Source organism: Patiria miniata, unplaced genomic scaffold (assembly GCF_015706575.1).
Source record: "Patiria miniata isolate m_02_andy unplaced genomic scaffold, ASM1570657v1 HiC_scaffold_9, whole genome shotgun sequence".
Lineage (NCBI taxonomy): Eukaryota > Metazoa > Echinodermata > Asteroidea > Valvatida > Asterinidae > Patiria > Patiria miniata.
In genome coordinates, this window is record NW_024037076.1 from 26,104,875 (window position 1) to 26,132,088 (window position 27,214).

General features: G+C 40.7%; 1 protein-coding gene across 1 annotated transcript; it reads left to right on the forward strand.

Annotated features, from left to right (window-relative positions):
* Window positions 1–1,103: 1,103 nt before the first annotated feature.
* On the forward strand, window positions 1,104–19,912 carry LOC119720847. The gene is made up of 9 exons (XM_038190704.1): window positions 1,104–1,304; window positions 2,138–3,347; window positions 12,930–13,277; window positions 14,021–14,161; window positions 14,854–15,289; window positions 16,158–16,755; window positions 16,930–17,559; window positions 18,020–18,220; window positions 19,200–19,912. Exons 2-9 carry the CDS (start codon window positions 2,177–2,179, stop codon window positions 19,482–19,484), a joined length of 3,810 nt encoding a protein of 1,269 aa, XP_038046632.1. The 5' UTR covers window positions 1,104–1,304; window positions 2,138–2,176; the 3' UTR covers window positions 19,485–19,912.
* The last annotated feature ends 7,302 nt before the right edge of the window (window positions 19,913–27,214 follow it).

Sequence of the window (27,214 nt, forward strand, 5' to 3'; positions counted from 1 at the left end):
TCTTTTAAAAGTTAACACTGAAATGTATAAAACATGGATAGTGGAAATTTACACTGTAAACTATTTGTTCTGCTGGACTGACGGGTAGTTCCCTTCATAATTGAAGAGAGATAAATTTCAAAGAACAAAAACATGTTTTCTGTTTAAACAAAAAAAAACACCACTTTGTTTATTTCACGAGGCAGGCGAATTGACCAAGAAGGCAAAATAGACTTCTAAAATCTGTTGGCGTGATACAGGCATTTGCGTTTTTTTTACAACCAGAAACATGCGTTTCGGGTTGCCAGATTTTTTTTCCAGCTTTTCATTTTGTAAAGGTATACGCATGAAAAATGTGAGAGAAGTTTGCCTAAGATAATATTAGGCTCACTGCCTGAAGATGATCCGTACATTACAAGCGCTGCAGGGTTTTTTTCTCCTGGCAAAATGCCACTGTTAGTCCTGAACGCAGTACAAAGGCAAGTTCTGTGTTTCTGATAGGTTTTATAAGAGGGACGATAATTGGGGGTATAAAAGTTTGCATTCAGGCAGACACTAGTAAAAGTTTGCATTCAGCCACAGACTGCTTTTTTGGAACGAAGTTTATGGGAAGTAAGCCTTGTTTTCCTTGTATTAGAAAAGACTGGCGGTCTATAAAGTACGACAAAACAGCCAGAATCATAGTCTGTGGAACTAGCACGTGCTCAGTCGGTTCTCGTTAGAAACGGTGAAAATGATCAAACTACACGTATACGTGAATGGGAAGATGAACTGCGATCGTAAAATCATCGGACAATACTTTTATGGCCGTTTGCGCAAGAGAGTAGAGCCAATTATTGAGGGCCTTGAGGACTCCAACTCGCAGCACTCATGCATGTGCAATCGGTCACGTTCCAAGCTCTCAGATCAAAAGATTTAGATCAAAAATGGAGGCAGCTATAAACTGATAAATATTATAATGCAAGTTAATTTTTGTCCACTGCTGTTGTTGCGGGGCGCCGCCGCGGCATCGTGACATCGCGCCGGGATGACGTATGGGCCGTGAAACTTCAAAGAGATCGTGATTGGTCAGTTTTGCGTGACGTTTCAGTTTCAGCAGGTGAATTTTTTGTACACAGTGCACCTGGCACAGGTGTTTCGGTATATACCGGTATAGTTTCGCGTAAGATCAAGAGTTCAGTCTGTGTGCGCTTACGGACCGCGGAAGACCGCAGACGTGTCGCTTGTTTTCATTGTCGAAAGTAAAGGGTTTTTCCTCATCACCTTGAGGTTGTGTTGGCGGCGGTGGACTGAAAGTTTGGAACATGCGAATGGTTAGACAAGAGGTAAGATCTCTAGGGCAGATCTCTATATGTACATGTGCCGAACTGTATAGGATATGCGCTCGTTTTTTTGCTCGTTTCAGATGTCCATTATGGCATTAATTTGTTCGTGTTTGAAGCGAAAATATGGTAAAAAGTAAAATGCTTTTTGATCAGCAGCGTGCGAAGCGTTCGGTACCTAATTTTTTTTTTTTTTGAAATGAGGGACTTAATTTTGATAAAACTTCACAATTATTTCGATTCACTCAATCAACATCGGTATATTGCTTGTCAAGAACAAACTGTTTGAAATCTGGTAACTTTGTGTTTGTCTTGAATGAAAAAGAAAGAAAATGAAGAAAAAAACCAATAACTTCCACTTTAGGCCAATTAAAAAAAACCAGTTGAGCGTCCCCACCCGCTTCCTTTTTTGAGGCTGTATCAATTTTGTTTTTAAATTTCATTTCAAGTTCAGATGCTTCTTATAACTTTACTAATGTTTAATAAGCACTTTTAGAAGGTTTTGTGGTCATCAACTAGTAGACAATTACCAAAGGGCATCCTCTTTTTAATGCACATAATGTATGAACTAAATATGGCTATTTTAGCCTACTTTTTAATAAAAAATAAAAAAGGCCCTCATCCCCCTCTTAAAAAAAAAAACCCCGGATCAACCGGACTTATAGTTTAGTTATTGTTTGAAAATGTACTCATCACTGATTCAGACAGATTTAATTTACATCTGTGACCAGGTTAATTATGATTTATAGTTGCCATTATACACTGCCTTAATCTGATATAATTCAAGATTCCTTTAAAAATCGATTGTTTGGACTTTTTCCATTGATTCTCACCAGTGTTTAGCTTCAAGGAAAGTTTAACTCAAATCAGCAATCATGAGTTCAGCAAAGCATGATGACGTCAGCAGGCCTAAAAAGGGGCGTTCCAAGAAATCGCAAGTTCCCCTCCCAGGCCCCTGGCGCAACTCCTCCTGGGTCAACAGCTTCGGAGGCAAAGGGGCCAGTCCTCTGAAGTACCAGGAAGTCAGCCCCAGCTTCATCCTGAGACAGCTGCTGCTTCTGGTCGAAAAGGGCAAGTTCGTCGACGCCTCGCAACTGGTGAACAAGATCTCGATGGATTCCTTGAAGGACATCGTGATGGACATCCCCATGGAGATGGTCATTGAACGCATCCCACAATCTCTCATTGTGTTGGAGAGTTTGTACTCCAGGCTCTTCATCAGTGACGCCGACAGCTTCCCCATTGAGCAGTTCCAGGTTGAAGTGATGGTCTTCCACGTCGTGCGCTACCTGTCCATGCTGGAGAGCGGTGTGGGCTTTAAACACCCAAAGCCCGAGGATGCCAAGAAGTCCATCATGAACATCTTACGGATCGTCCTGAACGTGAATCCAGACCTGATTCGGACTCTCTACAAGCGCAAGAAGCTCATGGACACGGCCCTGCAGGGAATCGGGGAACACGGCCTCATAGAAGTGAAAGGGTCTCTGATCACCCTCCATGACGCCTTGAAGCTGGAGATTGGGAGGAACATCACGGCGTACAAGGGTGCTGTCAACACCCTGGAACACTTGAACCTCTCCAAAAGCAAGTCGGTCTCGCTAAAGGTCAACGGCGACAAGAAATCGGGACATAACCACCAAGCCCTCACAAAACTGAACGAGAACCAAGTCAAGAATCGCCTGTTCAAAAACAAGGCCTTGCTGAACGCCATCGAATCCCACATCAATACCCAGCTCCCGGCCCTGGTCTCCACCCTCAAAGACCGGATAGAGTACGACAAGAGCGCCCTGCTCGCGTTCGGGAAACTGAAGTCGGAAATCAAGACCTTTTCATCCCACACCAAAGTGGTCCCCCTCTTGGCCCAGTACTCCAAGAGCCTGCGCTCAGTACTTGACATGTTCAAAGAGCTGCTTGACGAGCACTGCTTGTCCGATAAGAGCTCCTACTCCACTCTGGGTTACCATAGCGACGAGGAGGACATGCTCAGTGTGCAGGAAGCGTCCGAGGATTCAACAAGCCAGGAAGCAGTCGTCCAGCCAGAAACAGGTAATAAGTTTGCCTTTTTTTTTCTTCAAATAGCAGACATTCAATTAAAAAGTTTGGATAAACATTGAATAATTATTGACTTGTGGCCTGCACTGAGACCACTATACTGTCACTCGACATCTCAACCCATGGTAAAAATAAACCAGTCAAATGAAACATGTATAGTTTTTGCAAGACAAGCATACTTTGAGGTGGACCATCAACCCCCCCCCCCTTACAAGAGATCCCATGTTTTCATGATAGATGTAGGTGTTTGAGATGTTCTTTTTAATTACCCTATAAAGTTGCATACTCCATGCCCTTATAAAAAAAAGATTTTTATTTCTCTCCAACAAATTTTCAGTTCGTGTGTTTTGTTTTTACGAAAAAAAATACTTTTCTCTCCAAGTTTGGGTGACGGTCTGCAATTAACCTTCTCAAATAGGATTTTCATTTGCACGCAAATGAACCCTCCCAGTGAGAGACAAATTATGTCAGGTGGCAAATATATAATTTGTAAAATACATGTAATTCAATAACTAAAGGTCTGTGGATTTCCATTTGATGTCTCATGCAAAAGTGAATAACTTTCATATTGCCAGGAAAATAGAATTAGATAAAAAAAATTATATTTAACAGGCTGATATTAAAAATTTCACGGAAATTCAATTTTAAGTTGTAAGTACATAATTTATTAGATCAAATGTAAACAGGGGCCTTAGCATTACCACTTTGTAAAGCAGGGATAATACTTAAGCTGTTTTTAAAAGATTATATTGTCAGAAAGTGTTTCTTAATCCAACGCAAACATTTGATATACATGGGTAACATAAGAAAAGTAAAGGAACACAATGGTTTTGTGTTGTGATCACTTTCTGATAAATCCAACTGCAAACAAGGGCAGATCTGGGGGGGGGGCCAAAGGGGGCCATGGTCCCCCCCCCCAAAAAAAAACGAAACCATTTTTTTTTTATGTGACTCGAAATAAAGGCAGACAATGAGTACACCACCATCTTTTCCTAAAAAAACATTGGCTAAAGTGGTCAGAAATTGCCTCAGATCGCACCACAGAGCATCTAGAATTCAAAAATTCTTCCGGGCTCTTAAACGGGCCCCGAACCCCACACCGTAATTTTTTTTACCCACTTTTTGGGGGACCAAAAATGTCCCCCCCTCCCCCAAATTGTGTTCTGGATCCGCCCTTGACTGCAAACGGTGTAATCTTTAAAGACATGCTCAGAAGAATTCCAATTGCTTATTGTAGTTTTAATCAAATTAACGTGTGTATTAACACAACTGCATCTGTGGTGCACATTGGAAATGGCTAAAAGGATGAAGATTTTAATTTGAAGATTTTTATTTGAGTTTTTTTTTTAAATTGGCATATATACATGTAGGGTGAGTCAAAAATAAAGTGACCCAGATTAATAATTTTTTTTTCTTAAAAGGCATTCAAACTTCATACACCAATGAAGTATGTCTTAAAAGAGCATGTTCTTCCACTCATCTGAAGAAAAAAAAGAATTACTGAAATTGATCCATGCTATCAGAGGTTATGCACGTTTTACTAAAAGAACCCATTTTTATAGCTGTCTATGAATGCCATTGGAATTACAGATTACACACAAGCATTCTAATAAAAATGAGATTTTAATCATTTGAGTCAAGACTGAAACATTTTTTTACTGTCAGATTTTCTGTTTTGAGTATGAGGAACAAGTCAACTCTTTTTCTAAAATATTGATGGCGATTTTTGTATGTTTTCCTTTGCATTTTCTTGTTTATTCATACCATGGGTATTCGTCAGTTCGTAAAACGGTAAACGATCAGTGGTGGACAGCTGAATTTTGTGATTTTATTTTGACAAACAGACATAAGTTGGAATAGAGTATGCAAATTCACAGATACTAGTCAATAACATGTTCTTTAAACCTATGTTATTTTTATGAAAATGGAGCAAGTCGCATATTTAAAAAAAAAATTTTCTGAAATTCGGTCACTTTCTTTTTGACTCACCCCGTGTATATGTTCCTGCACCTGGGAACAATATAATTATTTCCTCATATTTGGACCGACAAAAAGATTGAATTCACTGAAAATCATAACTCAAAATGTCGGCAAATGACTAGTCATCGCTTGTCAATATATCTCATTCCAACCTTGAGAAAGAATATGATTAGTTATGATATTATTGACATCCTGGTGAGCTAACTTTTTTTCAAACTCGAACATCATTGTTCCCATTGTCAGCTGTGCCTGTAAACACGTTCACAATAGCATCTTGTGGTTTCTTATGATGAGTGCAAGCTTGCATGGTTGGGTCTTTTGAAATCAAGAGAGAGAGAGATATGGCTGTCTGTGCTGATGACATATTGAAAAGCTTATGGAATGGCTTGCCATGGTTGTAATCACATTGTAATTGCATCACGGCATATGCAAAGAATTATTCAAAAGTAAAATCTCATCCTGGTTCTAGGTTGTTCTTTTGTAGTAAATTTAAGCCCAGGTCAACAGTTGCAGAATTGAAAACCTTGTCAGGAGCCTGCACACTCATTGTATTCTGTCATGATTTAAATTTTTTTTTTCTCCCCAGAATTTGGATTCTACTTAAGTGTAAATTAAAGTACTTTATACACTCACTCTTTTTTTTTGCCGTGTCTTATTAAATATTTTTTTATAGTGACTTTTAGACACTTTGATTATCTGACAGTTGAAACTGAGTTGTATTGAATTTCTGCTTTTGAATTTAATATTTCTTATTGATCATATATGTAAATCTATGTGTTTACACACACATATTGAGACAAACTTTACTTTATTCGCCAATGTATCATAAGTAAATCGCAACCCTGATCAGTGTTTTGAAAGTGCACCTTGGGGTAAATAAGGCTATTTGTTTCCTCTTTTTTTAAGGTGGGGGTGTATAAAATAACAAAAGAGAAATATCAGGATTTTAGTTCCTCATCTCGAGTACAGCAAAGCATAACTCCAGCAAAAAACAAAGTAAACTCTTATTGCAAGTTATCTTTCATCAAATGTTGTTAAATTTTCCCCCAAGAACCACTGGGTCAATTAAGTTTCTTGTATTTTAAAAACAATTGAAGTATTGGTACTCTGTGCTTGACAGAAACAGTGTTACAACAAAGTATCATCTTGTGATAGAAGCTTCGTTTTGGGGGTTTCTTTTTTTTAACTGTAAACTTGCATTCACTTTAATGGATTTTTCATTGAAAGCTCAATACAGCTTGACATGTTTTTTTGTGTGTGTTGCTTCTGGTACAGATGTTGAAGACGATAAGTAGCTTACAACCCACAAGGACCCAAGCATTGAAAAGGGTTTTAAGATTAAATTAGGGTTAAATCTTTCAGATGATCTGCCGTTTTCAAATAACCTTGTCAGCTTCCTGGATGGTGTTCATTGTGCTGAAGGGTTAATTGGTATGGCCAGTCAAAGGTGAACCTTGCGTTTGAATTTACAAGAGGAAAAATCCAAAAAATAAATAATTACAATTATCTTTCAGAGTCTCTTGATGACAGAACTTTTAAGAAATAAAACAGGCTGAGATAGAAATCAGATGCAATCCGATTACTGAGACCAGAACAAACATGTTTTATCTCAAAAACTTTGTCTCCAAGCTTTTTTCTTAATTTAAAAGAGTAGAAAAAAAAACACCCTAAAAAGACTTGCCCACATGGCTCCTTTATAGGGAATATTCCATATTTGCTTTTGCTGTAATTTTCAGAAATGGATGGAATGGGGGTTAGTGTTTTATAGCAAATATTGTGACAATGACCTGTTCAAAGTTTTGTGTTTGTAAATGCTGGTTAAACCAATTGAACAAAAATCATGTTCCTGTAGTCTGGTTTCTAGACCCCACCTCAGATAAAACAGAGTAATTTATAGACGTCGGGGAATTGTAAGGTCAGGGAACCAGTCTAGCTGGCTTGTACCCGTGCGTAGGTTTGTAAAATCGATTGCAAACAAAATGTGGACTAACTAAATTTGGTAAATTGGAGCGGTATTTGAAGAAAAAAAGCCAGTTTTTTTCCAACGATGGTTGGCCGACCATCGTTGGACATTAATACAAATACCGCCTCTCTTTAAAATGTCAGCACACCAGGTGCCATGATTTTACAGGATGCTTTAGACTGTCATTCACTAACAGTTCAATAAGGTATTTCAAAACAGTTTGGGAGTTTTGTTTTTGATGTTAAAAAGTGGATGTTTCACTCTTTTTTTCACTATGGGCCCATTGCAAAGGGGTTAAAACAGGTTTGCTTTTCGTGTCTTGATGCATATATTGCAATAGTTTAATTTCTGGTCCACAAGAGATTCTGCTGTATATGTGATACCGGTGCTACGTACTTATAATAAAGTGTGTTTGCTTCACAAGAAGGTGCAAGGGCCAGCTGAACCGAAGAATAGAACGCACCAAACTCGGCCGGGCCAGACTTCTATTCCACCCGATTTCGAGGTCTACCCCTGCAGAGGGTCAACCTCATTATTGTGTGTCGCTTCCGTCTTTTGTGATCCTGTTGATCAAAAGCGATCTATCAAAATGATCAGAATATACTTTTGATGGCCTTGAGGAGTTTTTGATATGCAAATATGTCCCTTTCTATGTCTGATCACTGTCAGTTATCAAAAAGATTGGACAATTTTATTGTCCTTCAGGGGGTTTAATATGTAGATATTTCACTTTTTTATGTCTGGGAGTCTCCCAGTGGACCCTTAGATGACATGAGAAAGATAAAGTTGTCTTTTGTCAGATAAAATACTGAACTCTGCAATTCTTTTACAACAGTGTCATACATGTTTTGTTTTTTTCTTAAAGAATTGAACGTTGGATAGGAACTTAAAAAATGCATTTCTGTTTCCACATCTTCCAGACAGTATGGACAAATACGTTGGTTGAATTCTAAACCAGTATACCTTCCAGTTTCTACAAGCAGTTTATAAGCTGAGCATCTAAATCTAGCCAAGTAATGCCTGAATTGAGGATTATTTACAGAACATAAACAGGGTTGTATTTCGTACTCGATTTATAAACGCATTTACTAATGGCATCAAGAATGCCGAGCTCCATACTTTGATGTGCAATAAAATGTCAATAAAAGTCAAACTATACAGTCAGGATTTTTCATGACATTTTCCTGTATAGTTGGATGTTAGTATGCTAACAACGGAAGATGAATAAAGTTTCTACTTTAAATCTTGTCAAAGTTTTCTAATCACATAAACTGCAGCCGGATTTTTGGGCTAAATTGCACAATTTAGTGGTCCTTAAGAAATCTTGCAAGTAATTAAAAACTGCTTCATGGTGCCTTGTCCATACTTAAAGATGAAAAAAATACAGTTCTTGGTGTAATCTGTCCTTGAAATGTTGAATTCGTTTCAACTTTTGAATGCAGCTGTTTGACTATAATGTTCTTAAATAACAGCCATTCTAGATCATGATGTGTAATTATGAAGATATCTTTATGGAATTTTTACACAACTTATATGATAACTGCTTTATTGTTATCCTACAAGGAAAACATACTAAATGTATGGTGTTTTGCAAAGGCTCACCTTTCAATAAAAGATGGCAGGGGATTAAGAGGGGCACAAATTCTTGAAATGAGCTGCAAATGTGGCTCCATAAATTAAATGGGTTGTATAATGGGAGGGCGATGGTCCCTATAATAGCCTTTGAATTACATGGAGTCTGTAAATTTGTTAAAAATTGGTGTCTTGTGGAGACCCGGGTATAATACAGAACAAAAGATTGTAAAGGTCTCCACAAGGCAATTTCTAAAGGTGAATAGGTCTCCACAAGGATTTCACGAAATAGCTATACAGATTTTACTCAAAAAGTAGGTATTTCCAAGGTATACTTATCCATCACAAATTAAAGTATTTTATGTAAGGAATATTCGGTCGGAATTTCAACCCAGGCAAGTAATTCTGGTTGAAATAGGAGCATTTTGAAAATAGCTCGACCCTCTCACAATTTTGCACACCAGACTAAAGCAATGTCTTCACAAGGATACAAATTTGAGTAAAGTTGTACTGAAAGTGCTTGCTAGTATGTTATACAGAACTCACTTTTTTAATGGGAACAATTATTTAGAACATTACCTAGACTCATTTTTGTGTGTGCGTGACAATAATCAGCTTCAACATCGCTCCACCTTGTTGGTGGAGGGATTAGTTTGTCCATGGTCTAATTCAAGAGTTTAAAACGGGAGGGGGGACGTCCCCTTCTCCCCCCCCCCAAGTTACGCCACTGCTTGTTAGGCAGATTTGAGAAGAATCACTGTGCGAACATTCCGTGGTAAATTACCATAGACCGGCCACCGGATACAAGTCCATGCTGCACTACTGACATGTTAGAACTTGAAAATTAGCATTTGCAATAACAGCAATTTGATAAGCTGAAACCTGAACTGAAAAAAGATTGATTGATCAAGCACAAAATAATCGTAAACTGTTTTGTTGGTTGGTGAGGGTTTGGGAGCATAAAATTTAACCGCCTTTTTCCTTTTTTGACAACTGACCAAGATATATTACTGTTGACCAGTGCCAGGCCATTTGTCCTGTACTTCCCCTTTTTGCACGGATCGAAACAACCCAGTGTTTGTTTTGTGGGAAAACACGGGGCAGGCACCTCGATCTTCCCCACGCATGAACAACTTTTGCCCTTGGCAAAAGTTTTCTCACGCAAAAATGTGCAATTTGCGAACAGAGCACCGGTATTGTGCAGCCCCCGAGGCATTGTGTGTCCCCTTCACAGTTGAGCGGTCGCCAGTTATTGTCCTTTCATTTCTAACGTCACTGAGAACGCACGTCCTTGATGTTGCCTTCTGAAGTTTCGAAATCTGAAAAGCCATTTTTTTTGGGAGGATTCTTTTGTCGCAAAGTCTGGCGTGTACGCTTGTTTACGGTTGTGGTTTTAGCTGTCAGCCCGCAATCCATTATGCAAGCTTTTTGATCACTCTGATTGTGTTGAACGTGGGAAATCTGGAACCTCCAAGCAGGCATGAGCGGCTTCAATTGTCACTGTCCACCGTAAACACCGAGGATTTGTATAATTTCCGTCTACTACGACCCCCTTAAAAAATGACATTCATACATGATTTGAAAAAAAAATATGAAATTGTCACGTATGAATTCAATTTAACTTTGACAAAGACTCTACTACAATGGAAACTAGTACATCTACATTTTTTTTTTTTTTTTTAACTTTGATTTGAAATGGCATTTATGTAAACTGCTCTGTTATATATCTTGTTGAATCACATTTAGTTTTACGAATCGTTGCCTCTTTTGTCAAAATGTTATGGTGTATTTAGCCAGGTGTTCTTTACAGTAGAATCAAGTTATAGTATTGTTTTAAAGATTTTGTTTGCTTCTTCTGTAGTAATTTCTATTGAAAGCTAGCTCTTAAAGGGAATGTACATTATTGGCTTTCGCTGTAATTTTCAGAAATGAACTATTTGGGGGGTTAGTATAATAGATCAAATATCGTTGCACTTACATGTTTGAAGTTTTGCGTTCGAAAATGCTGGAAAACCAAGAAAAACAAAAATGTTCAAGTATTCTGGTTCCCTGACTCCACTAAAGATGAAATGGATCAAAAATGCCGGAAAATTGTAAGGTAAAGGAACCAGTCTAGCTGGCCTGCACCTGTTCATGAACATGGAACCAATAGCAAACAAAATTTGGACTGAAAAAAAAACAGGTAAATTTGGATCAGTTGTTGAAAAAAAGTTAGGTTTTTCCAACGGTGGTCGGCAGACCACCGTTGGAAATGTATACAAAAGTACCATTTTTCTTGAAAATGACCTCACACCAGGTGCCCTAATTTTACAGGATGCTTTAGACTGTCATTTACAAACATCCTAGTAAGGTATTTCGTAACAACTTGGTAGTTTTATTTTTCGATGTTTGCAAATGTTGTATTTTCCCTTTAATGTTAATAAAGCTTACATACAAACATTATAACCATGGTGTTATATTCCTGTAAACTCCAAGATCGTGCTGTTTACAGCAATTTTATTTTCTTTAAAAGAAACTTTCCCATATTACTTTGAAAACAGGCATATTTATTTTCTCACGACAGGTTCCAGTCGCAGGTTTTTTTTTTTAATATCATTTTACAATGTTTTTCTTGTTGAACTTCCTTATAAAAGAACACCCAAATGTCACGTTCAAATTGAAAGAACATGGCTACACACCACAAAGCATCATAGTTGTATGCACTTTGGATTATGGATAACACAGCATGTGAACATTTCAACGTCAGTGGTCGGTTGAGTCATATCAAAAGATCAAAACAGCCATGGGAATATTATTGTCCTCAAGTGTTGTGTCTGGAAAATTGTAAAAGGACTTGAATTTCTGTATGTGGTTACAGTCCTCTACCAAAAGTGACATTTTAGCAAAGTTAGCCAAGTAGAAGTACTTTAAAGGGTCCATGCAATGAATTTTTCTTGGGAACATATTTTGTGCAACTTTCTACTCCTCTTAAATGTATGAAAACTATTTGAAACCCCCTTTTGGTTAATTTTATTGAAAAGTGCACGTCTTAAGACATTTAAATTGTCCATGCTTTTCCAGACAACTGAGCGCGCTGTTGCTGTGATGTCATTTTTCAGGAAGACACTGTTGAGTTCATGAGTTTTCTGTTGAAAAATGTGAAACCAAAAATTTGCTCATTGAAAACATTGTGAGAAAAGTTTGCTTATTGGACTACCCATGTACTGATACAACAACGAATCACCAAAGAAAAGGAAATATTCAACAGCAAAGTATCCAAAGTTCGGGCAACTTTTGGTGCAGAAATAGCTGTAACATTGAAATTTCTGCCTGAAATGACGTCACAATTTTGCTCATGAATATAGAAATTCGCATTAGCATAGAGACCCAAAAAAGGCACCAAAATGCCCTTGAAAATGGAAAAATCATAATTGAAAATAAGGATAAATGGGACACAAAGGTGCATTTTTAAGGATTGCATTAAAAAATTACATTACAATGGCCCTTTAAATGTGATTTTTCTTTCAATTGATATTACTCTACTTTTTTGTCTCAAAATTTCTGCAACTTTACCAATGTACATATTGAATCAAAAGTGAAAAAAAAAAAACTAGCGCACAATCTTTATTTCTGGTACATTTCAGTATGTGAAGTGTTTCAGCTTCGAGTCGTTTAATCTTATATTCTCATCACAGACAGTTTAGATGAGTACATTGGCACAAATTATGCAAATTTCTTTCAAAAGTCCATGACGATACCTCCATATCAATGTACAAAAAATAACTATGGCCATCATAATTGTTGACTAAACCGATTCAAGAAAAAAAGACTGTCAAATCTCAAGCGACCCCACTTGCCCCACCCCTCGCGACGCCCATGTTCGTGCACCAACCAGTACAGTACAAACACGCCGTTTTCCATCCACGGGGCTCTCAAAAGTGGTAAAAAAGCGCCCTCTTTTGCTGGTGCACGGAGCCATAGGCTGGCTCTTTGGGATGTTCAAAAAGAAAGTAAGCTCATTGCCAAAAAAGAAAGAAAAAAGAAATCATTCCCAATTTCTTTTCTTTAAAATTTCCTTACAGACGAAAGTGATATGCAGGAAGTCCCATCAACCATTGCGCAGATCTTGAACCCACCGGCCGACGAGAGCAGCCACGACAAACTGAGCCTTCCCGGCGAGGAGATTCCAGACAAGCGATCTCGCTGGTGGAAGAGCCACCGACGGTCCCACTCCTTGGAGATCGGCGGATCGAGTCGCAACGGGAACCGACAGTCTGTCGTCATCAGCGAGCCCGTTGGCAGGCCGCGCTCTCGCACCAGTTCCGTGGACCGCGGAAGCATCTCCAGGCCCCGCCGGGATAGCGTGGAGGAAAGCCAGGAGTTCAAGACGATGATGACGCGAATCCGTGAAATGTCTGGCTCCTCACCAGGTAGGAAAACAAAAGCTTGTAGGATAAAACCGGAACTGCCAAAAGAATGGATGTCTCACTTCAAGTTCCCTGTGACTCATATGTGCTAGTCCTGGTCGAAGACTGTGCAGATTTTGTTCCTGGCAGCAGAGGGCGCTATTAAGAAAATAACTCAAAGCCAGGGCCAAGTTCGCGCAAGGACTATAGTTGACCAATGGTTAACTAACGTTTGCCCGAACTCTGTCTAGTCGACGGTGGTTGACTACGCTAGTCGACTATTTGGAACCAGCCTACTGGGGTTGGTTGCATCGCTGGTAACCAATAGCCGCGCGCATTCATAACGCTAGCAGAGAGCCAGGATCCAGAAGTTTTGCGATGACATTTTGACCAGCGTTTGACTAGAGACGTTCGCACGTTGCTATCAGTGCGCAGGCCTAAGGTACGTCACAAATCAACCACTAGTCGACTAATGGTCCTTGCCCGAACTTGGCCCAATCTTGGGAACTTTGGCACTCGGACTCGAAAAATTCTGTGCAATTAGAGAAATTGATTTTGTACACAACGAGTTAACAGAATCTTTAACTGCACTTATGCTACATTGCATTACGCCAATTTTTTTTCCGACGAATCCATCAAACCAAAGAACACTCGGGCGGTTTTGGGCGCTACTGGGAGTAATAGGCCAGGCGGTTTTGGGCGTTGCAGTGACTAGTAGGTTAACTACTTGAAAGTATAACGATGTAGTTCCCGTCATTTCTTGATAGCTATTGGCCGTCGCCAGTTGGAACGCCGCGGTATCAGCCAACCACGGAGCAGAGATTCGTCCATCTCGCCTGCTGCTCTACGAAGGCACTTCTTCGGAGGAGGCGGATCTGGAGAGCAAACCCCTTCCATCAGCTCTCAGAGTAAGACACTCTCTTTGCCTTTTGGATGTTGGGGTTTTCGTTTTTTAAGGTTTACCCTCTCAGAACCTTAAGAACTTTTTCTTGAGGATGATTCTGCAGGATTAAGGGAAGTAGATCCAAGCCACTATGGGTCTTGATGCACCTTGAAGTTAACAATGATTGTGCCATTTGATGGGTTCTCAACAAATAGTTGACTCTGGAGAATTCTGGCAGATTCCAAGCAATTGCCTTTAGGGAGTAAGGCGCAGGGTCCTAATGAATGTGACAGCAATTTGAAGTCACTGACATTTTTGTATCAACCTTAATAAGTTGGGCAATGACAGGCTCTAGAGCAATACAAAAAATTAGTCAACTTTGTTCATTTTCAATTAGTACATGTTGTTCTACACCACTCAAACGACATGTACTTTATAAAAAAAACAGGCATGCAACTGGGAAGTCACAAAAAAAGGGGAAATTCAAATTTTTCCAAGACTTTGTACAGTGTTTTTCTATTTTCAATGGCACACATTGGAAGTGAAAAAAGAGGAAATCAGCTGATCCGAGGAAAAGTTGCATGCCTGAAAAAAAAGACACAATTCAGAGGTAAACTTGGTTCACCAGAAGGGTTCTTTTTACTGCTTATGAGATATATATTTTTTTTTTTTCATTTTTCAATTTTTTGATATTTATTTATTCTTGTCCATTCAAAGCTGAATCCAAAGACGACCCGGATGTTATTTATGCGTCCATCAAGCCCAAAGGTCAGAGGTCGCAGGCATCTGACAAGGAGATCAAAGCTGAATCCAAAGACGACCCGGAAGTTATTTACGCGACCATCAAGTCCAGAGGTCAGAGGTCGCAGACATCCGACAAGGAGATCAAAGCTGAATCCAAAGACGACCCGGAAGTTATTTACGCGTCCATCAAGCCCAGAGGTCAGAGGTCGCAGGCATCCGACAAGGAGATCTTGAAAGCGGGCCCCAGCCTGGCCCAGAAACTGGAGGACGCGCTGCGGGACCGCGACCGCCTGGCCGAGAGCGAAAAGAAGCTGAAACGGGAGAACGAGCAACTCAAGGAGACGCTGCGCTTGATTACCATGGAGATGGAATCGATGAATGGCAGAGAGACAGAATCTGCAAACGAGGAGTGAGTCCGAAGCCAGACTTGTGGGGGAGGGGCAATAATGTGGGGGGGGGGGGTGTTCAGGGGCTTATACGATAAACCCCTCTGCAAGCAGCAAAGGTTTTTTTTTTTTTCCTGTTACAGCTTTTGTCATCTCCTATGACCTGATGTGGTGGCTCCCTGAAAACCTTAACATTAAAAACATAAAATCGTGGCTATAAACAACACACATTGTAATATGGGTGCAATGCATGCACAGTGAGGGCGCTTTTTTACCACTTTTGAGAGCCCATGGACTGGACACACTGTACGCGTGCGCGTACTGATTCACACGTGTAGTGCGAAGTACCCACGTTGAATGTGCACAAAGCGTCTTCGCGGGAGTGTCATGCGCCATCTGCAATGCGTTCAAATGTCCCAGTGATCTCCCCCAACTCTCCCTTTCTTACCATTGAGGGGGTACTTGCAGACGGAGCCAATCCTACATGCAGATTCACATGTATAGGACAGGTTTTGGGGTAACGAAGTAATGGCACAATATTTTTTATACATCTGGGGAGCACTGCTAACATTATTCAACCCCTTTATCATCTGGTTACCTCATGGAATCGGGAAAAGAAGAAGCAGTTTATAGAAATGAGATGAAGTACATTTTAACCCTAACCCGCGGAATCCAACAGGATCCAACTACCGCGGTATATCGGTATATCATAAAGCAGCATAAAGCCTGTTGGACTCTGTTGGATCCAGCAGACAACTAAACATTAGGCACAGTTGGATTCTGTTAGATTGAGCAGGAAGTAACCGTTGGACTCTGCTGGATTTAGCAGGGTAGTCTTTTAATATTTTTTTGACAATGTAATTATGCGTTTGCAATTTTTCTTTTCTACAGAGTGTTTTCACCTGGTCCTGCTGCTCAAGAAGGTCCAACTGTATTCTCTCAGCGAACATCGGAGTCAAAGGAGGAGCCACCATTACAGTCTTCAGCAAAGGAATCCTCTGTTCCTACCGATGGTGGCAGTAGCATCTCAGATCAGGTACTGACAACATTCCCCGAACCGATTCCAGCCCCACAGCAATTCTCCAACCCAGAGCCAACTGTAACCCCATCTCCTACTTCCAAAGGAGCGGCAGTTCCACCAGTTTCACCAGTTTCACAAGAATCTCCAATGTCACCCCTGACACCGATTTCGCCTCTGGAGCCAGTTTCTCCGTCTTCGTCTAGCAAGGAGAATGCTTTGCCTCCAGGGTCTAAAAAGACGGCATCTTTTGTCGAGAAGCAGAAGGCTATTCTTAGAGAGCAAGCAGAGCGCTTGAAACAGTCCTCCTTCAAGGCACAGGTACCACTGGAAGAGCTGCCAGAGTCCAGTGTCAGGCAGCAGAGGGCCTCCATCGAGCTAAAGCTGAAAGCTGAACTGGAAACATCCCCGCCTCCAGTTAAACGGCCGTCGAATCCTGTTCTGAAGCCTGACCTGCCTGGGCCAGAACCAGCCGAGCCAGAGCCACAAGTCTCATCTGGTGAACTTCAGGAAAAATCTCAACAGCCAAAGCTTGCTGAGCAGTCCCAGGGTATCGCAGAGCCAGCCAAGCCAGGGCCAGCCAAGCTAGAGCAAGCCAAACCAGATCTAGAGAACCCGGAGCAAGCCGAGCAAGAGCATGCCAAGCCAGAACCACAAGTCCCCTCCCTTGAACAGCAGGAAGGATCTGAACAGGCAAAGCCTGCTGAGCAGTCTCAGGACACGGCAGTCCAGGAGAACAACCAACAATCATCTCCATCCTCTCAGGATCAGAAGCCTCCCGCCGAACCATCGCAGCCCAATGATGAGCCTCCAGAAGAGCCTGTTGAAAAACAGGAGACTCCAACCGAGCAGAAACCACCAATGGACCACCAGGAGTCAAAACCATCAACAGACCTCCAGGAGCAGGCCAAACCTCCTACGCAGACCAATCATCAACCCAAGCCCGCCTCTCCCAAGAAAGCAAAATCGGCCACGTTCTCTGCTCAGCTTCACCTGAGGCCCATCCCGGAGTCCTCCTCCCCGACTACCCAACCTAAGGCATCCAGCCTCAAGGAGGTGCCAGACAACCGGCTGAGCAAGAACGGCGAAGTGAAGAAGCAGAAGAAGAGCTACACCCACACCAACCGCCATCTGCCCAAGAATCTGATCCGTCACGTGACCGGTGATCTACTCTATCACTACGACAAACTGTACTCCGAACAGCGGGCTGTTGCCTGGACTTGTCTAACCATCCCGCCCGAGGACAAAGACGCTTTGCTTTTCTCAGTTATTGTGGTATGTTTTCAATGTCATCTGGCTTTTTAAAGTTTCTCCTCTTTCTTTGTAACAACATGTCATCCCAGCAATTGGAAGGTTTCCCCAAAGCCTAGAAAATAGTTCTAAAACACAATAATGGGGACCAGTTATTTATTGTAACTTTGACAGTGTTTACCAGACTCTCATAACACCAGCCTGCCATATTGCTTCGTCATTCTTAAAAAAAAAATTTCAGGGATTCTTTCATTTTTCTCCAGATCTTAGGATTTTGTTTATAGATCTTGGGATTTTTTTAGATTTTGGGGTTTTTAAATCTTGGAAAATTTCACATCTTGCAATTTTTTAAATCTTGAGAATTTCTTTTTTTTAAATGTGAGAAATATCAAATCTTGGCATTTTTTAAATCTTGAGAATTTTAAAAATCCTGAAATGTTTTGAATCCTATAAAGGGAATGATTTCTGTCTCTCCAACCCCCAGTTTGCATTTCAGAGCGCCCAGACCACCGTCCACGAGCTTCACATGGCCAGGGCTCGCATGCTTCTTATCCCGGCCACGGACGACGAGGAGAGCGTCAGCAGCTACACTATGGACATCCCGCCAGACAACCGGTCACAGGTGGAGCTCTTGGAACATCTACGCAAGATGGGGGACAGCTTCGATCTTACTCCCATGATCACGGTGAGACATCTACAAATTGCGAAGTAGTACTAAAATATCTTCCAAGACATTAGCACTCCATGCGTGAACAGAACCAAAGAGAGCTCAGGAGATTTGTGACCTGGTGGGAGGGATGAGAATTATTTTTTCTAAAAACGAGATCCGACAGTATCAAAAGAGGGCGCTCTGACTCTCTGCGTTATGCATATTCATGATGTCCAGGGCTTTAAGAATAAGTTATATAACAAGGAATAATAGTGTTTAAATCACCGACGATTGGCAGCTGATTCGTGGACTGGTTGGAAGTAGTCCTGACTTCGAATCAGGGGATCCGAGTTCGAATCCCAGTGAGTGTTTTTCACTTGTTCTCATTTTACCTTTTAAAGAATAAAAGTGAGGAAGGAACATTTCTCACAAGACGTAAAGCCTATCTTGGGTTTGTGTTGTGGAGAACAAGGTATTAGATACGCATGTAACGGGCCAATCGGAAGATGGGAAACGGATGTTGTTTGGGAAAATACAATACCTGGGAGGGACGTTCCGTGTGATTCGCGAACGTAGGAATGTTCACAAACCCATCTTCGTGTTAGGTAACTTGTACTCGGTTGGCAAAGTACTCGGACTTGAATGGTACTCGGTAATCCAACTACTTGGCAGTACTTGACAACAACACTATCCGCTCCGTTCACAAGTACCCCCTCACCGGCAAAGAAGGAACAGTTGGGGGTGACCGACCGACGCCATCTTGCCCGACTGCAATTTTGCCGCGACGTGCAGCGCGGCTGTACCATGCACTGCATGTCCATAGTACAAATCCCCTGGTGTACGTGCGTCACACACAAGGAACGGTGCGCGTCAACCAGCTAAATGTCCCGCCCATGGGACGTCGTTGCTAGGTAAAAGGGTGCCCTCTTTCGTTGGCGCACAAAGCCCATACTACAACTTTATTAAGCCTATGAAAAAAAAAATCACCTTCGTTCCTTATCTCGTTTCCCCCCAGGATGTAATGGAACAACTCTTTGAGATAACGGAGCACGTTGACATCCTGCAGATCTCTGCCGCATTCAAGAAGTTTGTCACGAGTTGCGTCAGCTTAGCCTGGCGCTTGTCCATCCAGAGCGCCCCCTACGTCATCGACTTCGAGCTGCGATCCTTCGACCCGGCGCTCCACCAGAGGGTCCCGGGCTCCAACCGCAAGAGCGCGCGAGTCAAGGAGCACATTTGGCCGGCTCTGCTGGAGTCGACCAAAGGGATGTGCGTTTACAGAGGTGTGGTGCTTACATGATGGCCGTCATCTGTTTAGACACGTTGGTAACTTAGGTTTTCAGGATTTGAATGGGGAAAAAAAGGAGATTATCATATATATGGGCAGTGTTAAGGCTATGAAACAACTGGATATGAGTTACTATTAAGGAAATAAATATGTGCTTGGCCAGTTTTAAACAAGTACATTTAAAACCAGCTGTGGAGCTGGACGCTGATAATCTTGATTTTACATCAACCATGCAGCTATAAGAGTAAGCCAGCATGTCATGTGGCAAGCCTGCTGCAAGCTTGCAGGCTATCACGCAAGCTTGCAGGCTATTACGCAAGCTTGCAGGCTATCACGCAAGCTTGCAGGCTATCACGCAAGTTTGCAGGCTATCACGCAAGCTAGCAGGCTATCACGCAAGCTTGCAGGCTATCACGCAAGTTTGCAGGCTATTACGCAAGTTTGCAGGCTATTACGCAAGCTTGCAGGATATCAGGCAAGCTTGCAGGATATCAGGCAAGCTTGCAGGCTATCACGCAAGCTTGCAGGCTATCACGCAAGCTTGCAGGCTATCACGCAAGCTTGCAGGCCATCACGCAAGCTTGCAGGCCATCACGCAAGCTTGCAGGCCATCACGCAAGCTTGCAGGCCATCACGCAAGCTTGCAGGCCATCACGCAAGCTTGCAGGCCATCACGCAAGCTTGCAGGCCATCACGCAAGCTTGCAGGCCATCACGCAAGCTTGCAGGCCATCACGCAAGCTTGCAGGCCATCACGCAAGCTTGCAGGCCATCACGCAAGCTTGCAGGCCATCAAGCAAGCTTGCAGGCTATCACGCAAGCTTGCAGGCTATCACGCAAGCTTGCAGGCTATCACGCAAGCTTGCAGGCTATCACGCAAGCTTGCAGGCTATCACACAAGCTTACCGCAAGCTTGCAGGATATCACGCAAGCTTGCGGCAAGCTTGAACCTAAGTAGCAAGCTTGCAGGCGATCATGCAAGCTTGCCGGCTATCACAAGCTTGCAACGAGCTTGTACTTTGCTTGCAGAATTAGTCGCAAGCTCCCTGCAAGCTTGCGGCTAGCTTGCCGCAAGCTAAATTTTCTGTAAGGGTAGTGCTAAAAATCTCCTTTTATGGAGATTGGCGGGCGTATATACGCGATGTGGCGCAGAATGCAGCGGTGCAGGAATAAAGTGTCTTAAAACCAGTTGGTGTTTTATCAACAGTTTAAAACCATCCACGTGACGGCCTCTCGACCCATAGAAATGGGTGAACTGTCTAAGGCATTTATGAATCAATTCTGTCACAGAACTATCAAGTAATAAGGTTGATCTTAACCGCTTTCACTAAAGTATGAAGGCTTGTTTGTAGTATGCTCTGCAAATTTGCAAAACGTTACAAAATTTATCACAAAAGTTTCACGACATCAAAATTCACTTCACATGTTCATGATAAGTGCGTGCTGGACTTTGCATGTTACTGTATTTTTTTGGGGGGTGGGCTTACTAATAATATTAAGATTCAAGAACACGGTAAAGGTTTTTTTACATACTTGTAACGGTGTTTACATCTTAAAAAATTGTAAATAATGGAAAGTAAAGTTTCCCTCAAAGATGCAGAGTCCTTTTGGGGTATTGGTTCAGTCTTCCCGTTGGCTCAAGCAATAAAAACCAACCAGTAAGCAATAATATTCTTTCTGTGATTTTGGTTCAGAGAGCTGGTTTGGAAGAACTTTCTTGTTCGTCTGGAGAAATGGACAAAACAAAGGGCCGACCTGTTGTACAGTTGTTCCAATTACGAAATTCGTAACAAGTTTTTCAAATTCCAGATTGTGGTTGTTACATATGATGTACAGGGCGAGTCAGAATCATCTGGACCCAAATTAAAGAAAATATTAAAAATATGTAGCAATTATCAAAACAAGTGCAAGTGAGATATGTTATAGGCTGGTATTTTGGACACATTTGGTGAAAGTTTCATGTGTATCCATCGTACCATTTTGAAGAAAAGTGCTAGTACAGAAAACACACTAAAAACACTCTGACCACGGGTTCCGTGGTTCAACAAATTTATTGAAATCCTGTACTGATGTGACTGCATTGTTTGAAATGCAGTCACATCAGTACGCGATTTCAGTACGTGACTCGACCAATAGGAATAAGTAAACTGTCCTAGGTATTTGTGAATATTATTTCATAGGTTGCTGGGTTAGTAACTGGTGTTTACATCTAAAGATATATATATATGTACATGGGAATATAGGTATCTATTTTGTCATACTAACCTATATTAGTATATAGCCAGACAAGTACTTTTTAGTACGAATTATGCAGTTTATTGTATTTTTATAAATATGAGTAAATTTTCATCAATTCATGTTCAAAATTAGCCCCATAAATGTGGCCAATTTACTGGCCTACCTCCGTAAATAAAGGCCACACTTCCACAATGTACAAAAACATGTCGAACTTTGTCAGAAAGTGCTTCCTTTTTCAGATGTCTAATTTTCGTGAAATTTCATGTTGAAATTTTGATACGCAAACATGTGCAAACGAATCTGGAAATTTCACGAAAAATAGACACCTGAAAAAGGCAGCACTTTCTGATTAGCCTATAAAGAGGGTGAGTATGCTTCTAAAGCAAAAAAACCCTACAAACTAAGCCTAAATGTGAAAATCAAAATTTGACAAAGTTCGACATGTTTTTGTACATGGTGGAAAATGTGGCCTTTATTTACGGAGGTAGTCCAGTAAATTGGCCACATTATGGGGCTAGTTCAAAATGTGAATTTATCAACACAATAAGATACTTATTTCAGTCATCTCCATTTTTTGTTGTTGATTATGTAGCATTGGTACCTGCATGTAATTACCTCAGTGCAGGGTGCACGGCGGTGGATAGGTTGAGTCTTGCGTGGGGTAGCTCAGCACTCAGTACAGGGACTCGATAAAGAGACGCATGTAGACCAGTTGAAGTTACTCACAAGACTGCCTTGTGGCTGGCCCACGCATGGGAGTGGCAGACCAGCACGACATGCTTGAATGGTTTATTACGTAATCACCACAATTACAACTTTGCCTAGTTTTTTTTCCCCCTGGTTAATTATGTGTTTTGAGTTAACTACTTGTACTTCATCTCAGAAATATCTTTAAGAAATCATAAATTTAACTTTCCAGATACATGATATGACAGGAACTGCCCCAAAATATGTAAATTTTTATATTTTTTTTGTAACTTGGAATATAAACATTTTAATCTATTAATGTGGCATGTACATGTATTGACTATGTTCTTTGAAAGAGGCTGGAATTGTTTTTCTTCCATTTTCCCCCTTGAAATGTAATGCTCGACTATTTTCAGAAATCCTTTGCGCCATTCATAATAGAGGAGTTTCAAATTGGCCCTGAAAAGAAACCGAGGCTGTCTTTTGTTCAGAGGATTTAAAAACAACAAAAGTCCTCAATTCTCATACAATGGCTTAGCCTTAGTTTCAGTTTAAAATGTGTCTGTTCAGATCCATCTGTATTGCATGTCTCGCCTGCTTTCACGATTATCTTAAAGAGTGACCTTTGCCTTGGTATGTGACCTTTGACATCATTATCATGTGAAGGTTCCCATGTTGCATCTATGACCCAAGTCTGGTTCCAATCGGACTTCAACTTTTGAAATGAGACCAATTACTTGAAACTTTAACCAAAATACCTTAAACATAATTGCATAGTCTCTTTCCTGAACAAAGTCCAGGTGAGACAAAAAGGACATCCACAAAAAAAAACATGCCAACCATCGTCTGCCAGCTGTAATTCTCCCTTTTATTACAAAAAAACCCAGCATTAAAATATATGCATTACAACAGTTGACAGGACATTATAGCTTGTCAGTGCACAGGTTTTTCTTTTTTTTTAAATAAGCCAAAACTACCTTCATTACAACGCTAATAACCGATACAAGTATGTGTGATTGCCACTGCACAGATAGCATGGTATCCAGTGATCGAGATTCAAGATGATAATGTAGGAATTTCACTACAAAAATACCCGAAGCCATAAAATATACACAATCAACAATTTATCATTATTGATCAATCCATTATGATCCATCTAATTCAAGGTCTGTCGTGTTGTTTTTAATTTTGTAAACCCCGAACCCTTCCCAATTTAAGGTAGTATCGAAAACGAAGACCCCTAAAACGAAGACCGAAGACCCACTCGAAAACAGTGCTAAAGTTTTCGAGTGGGTCGCGGTTTTCGAATACACACTCGAAAATGAAGACCCCCTGTTTTCAAGTGACTCTTCGGTCTTCGTTTTAGGGGTCTTCGTTTTCGATACTACCCCCAATTTACTCGGAATTACTTTTAGTGGTCCGGGACACGTCACTCTTCGTACAAAACAATTTGAATATTATTAGAAATTGTGTCATGCAGTTGTATAATTTTTAGTTGCCAAAAGATGCCAACCTTTTTCCGTTGAAGAGATTACTTGTTTCAAATATGAATAATTTACAATTTCAATTATTATATCATTCTTTTTATTTTGCTGATGAATTGGCCCAAAATACCGCTCAGCTTAAGGGAACAATAGATTTGGCAAATTGGGCCACATTGTTTTTTAATACTATACTCCTGTCACGTCCATCACAGCCATTTATATGCTAACAATCAATTCACAAAAAAAAAATACAAAGCCTTTCATAAAAATAAAATCAGAGATGAGTTAAAAAAAAAAACAAAGCAGAAAACCACGACGACAATTCATAAACTCTCGGATTTGTAGAATTTCTTTATCAGTTTGAAAATATTGATATTAGTGGCAATATAGATGCATTTTATAGATAATTTCTTTAAAATATATGTGATGATATTTCAGAGTTAAAAAAAAAAAAATTCAAGATGACATGATCGACAGAAATGGCAAATCAAAATCTGCTATGCAGTTTCTGTTGTTTCAGGTTTTGCTTCAAATTTGATGTGGCGCCCTCTATAGTTATGAATGGGAATGCAACAACATTTAACTTCAACAAAGTAAGATCCAACTGTTTTTGATGTGTGCATGTTATATAACATATCGGCCGCAACTGCAATGCTGACAAAAATTTGTGAAACTTGTATATCAACCAAAACAACATTTTTGCTTGAATCACTTCAGCAGAAGTGGGGAGTGTGGCCTAGTGGTTAGGGTTTGTGACTCCCTAGACCCCGATCAGAGGGTCAGGGGTTCGAATCCAGCTGCTGGTCATATGCTGTGTCCTTGGGCAAGCCACTTCACCCCAACTTGCCTCTCTCCACCCAGGAGTATGATAAATGGGTACCGGCATTAGCTGGGGTGTAACCTGCGATGGAATAGCATCCCATCCAGTGGGAATAGAAATATTCTCAGTCGTTTCATGCTACTGAAACCGGAGATAGACGCCGGCCTCGATGGGCCACATTGACTTGAGACAGACTTTACTTTTTTTTCCCTTTTTTTTTTTTTACTTTACTTCAGCAGATAAGACACTCTTGAGACAAAATAACTAAGTAAGAAACAAGCTCATTCCCGTCAACATCTTGAAAATTCATGATCCCTTCATACATATGCAATGTACATGGCCTAACAATCAGTTAAAACGCCAGCCAAGCATACTAAATTTGGCAATTGGGGCAACATCAAACTTAATTAGACCATCAAGTATTCTGGCATACTGATCCTACTATGCCCCCCCCCCCCTCCCCGGAATGGTCAATTATTACAGTGCAAACCAGACAGAACTCAATTCCGATTGTCAATTCTCTTTAGTAGATTTTTGTGTGGTTGGCTGCATGTAGTCAAGGCCTCAATTACAGCAAATTGGGGTATGGTTATTGGTGCAAATGCATGCATATTGCATGATGGATTTCTCTGGATGCTCAAGTTGACAGCATTCAAATTAGCATTGAAATAAAGTGCCACAGCGTTCTGCGTTTTTGGTAGGATTTTACAAAAAGGTCAACCAGTCATTTAAAAGCTTAGAACTGTGAGCCCCAGGCTTGGCTAGTAGTAACATGCGGCAACTGGGATTTAGAAGAAAAAAACCAGGAAATTTCAAACCACACAAGACTTTGTATAGTGTTTTTCAATTTGTAATGGCATACATGAGAAGTAAAAAATGAGGAAATCAGCGGATCCGAGCAAAAGTTGCATACTTGTAGTAATAAATTTTTCCAAAACTCTGTTTTTTCTTTAACATAATTCTCGAGCCAACGCGCCAGGATTTGTCAAATAGCGCCCTCTATTATGCATGAACGGAGATACTAGGCAGTCTCATCTGCCCCTGGTTACCGGTAGACAAATGTAATGCTTGCAATGTACAAGCCAGGAGCCATGGATCACAAAAAAAAATTGATTTTTCACCACTGTCTGACTGATTTTGCGGTTTTCTTTCAGCACAAGTATAAAGCAGTGCATTGTCCAGCTTTTTAAGCTATTTTGAACACCGCACAGTGGAGAATTTTTATCAAACTCAAAGTTCGGGCAAAGCAGTGGCAGTAAAGATATCAAATTTGGTGTACATCTAATGTCAATTTTTAAAAAACCCAACTATCTGAATCAATACGACATTGTCAAGAAAATACTCACGACATAATACATCTGCTTTGCTCTCTATGTACAATAGAAATATTAGACAGATTTCAGGCTAAATTTACAATCGAATTAATCAACACAAAATAGCTTTGTTCTGACCCATACGATCGGCTCAAATTTTCATGTTCAACAAACACTGAAGTCCATGATGTCAGATACAGTACAATACACTGATCCTCAAATACTAAACATGTACGGTTATTAATTAAAAAAAGAAAAGAATTTATACAATCAAAACAACAAACCAATATCCTATTATATGTAATGTACCTCCAGACTACTCCCCCCCCCCCCAACAGTCCTCGAAGTCCTGTGGAGCAATTCAGTAAAAAAAAATTTCGGCTTGTTTTGTTTCTCTGAAATTCATAGGTATAAACCTGCGATCACTGAATTGAAACTGTGATATTTCGTGGAGTCAGTTTGGCGTAGTAATTCTTTTCTCGCCTTCCGCCTCTGTGGCCCGGGTTCGATTCCTGCCCTGGTCCACATGTGGATTGGGTTTTCAGTCCCTGCCTGATTCTGTGGGTTTTTCCCCAGAATATTCTTCTGGGGTTTTCCTCCCACCTCTAAAAACTGTAATTTTTTTTCTCATTGTGTTCTCTCTACAGGTTTCATCAGACTTGCGAGCTACAGTGCTTAGGGCGCTTTTCAGGAATCCTTGATTTCGTGACCAGAAATAATAATTAATTATAAATTGAAAATGCCATCAGCTGGTTCACTGCTACAGGGCTGGTGCTGCATGGTTCGATTTTAAAACCAAAAATATAAATTATAATAATAATTCCATGAAATTTTGGTCAAAGATACTGTAGTGAATGGACAAATGTTTCTGATCATACAAAAATCATTGCTTCAACAGGTTTTTGAAGACTTTGTGAATTATTTTCCCGGGGTATCGTGACAGTTTATGGAACAACCAAGGCAAACCCTACACTTTCTGATTGATTTTCTGAAAACAAGCCTAACCATGCAAAATGCAACAGAATGCAACAGCAGTTGTTGTAAGTTGTTGCATTTAGCAGTCAACTCAAGTCCCCATGCTGCTGCATCTTTGTTGCATTTAGCAGGGTAACTGCTTGGTGCCAAGACTTTTATGCACTGGGTTCACTGCACAATGCAACATAATCCACTGTTGCAGTTTGTTGCAAATAGCAGGGTAACT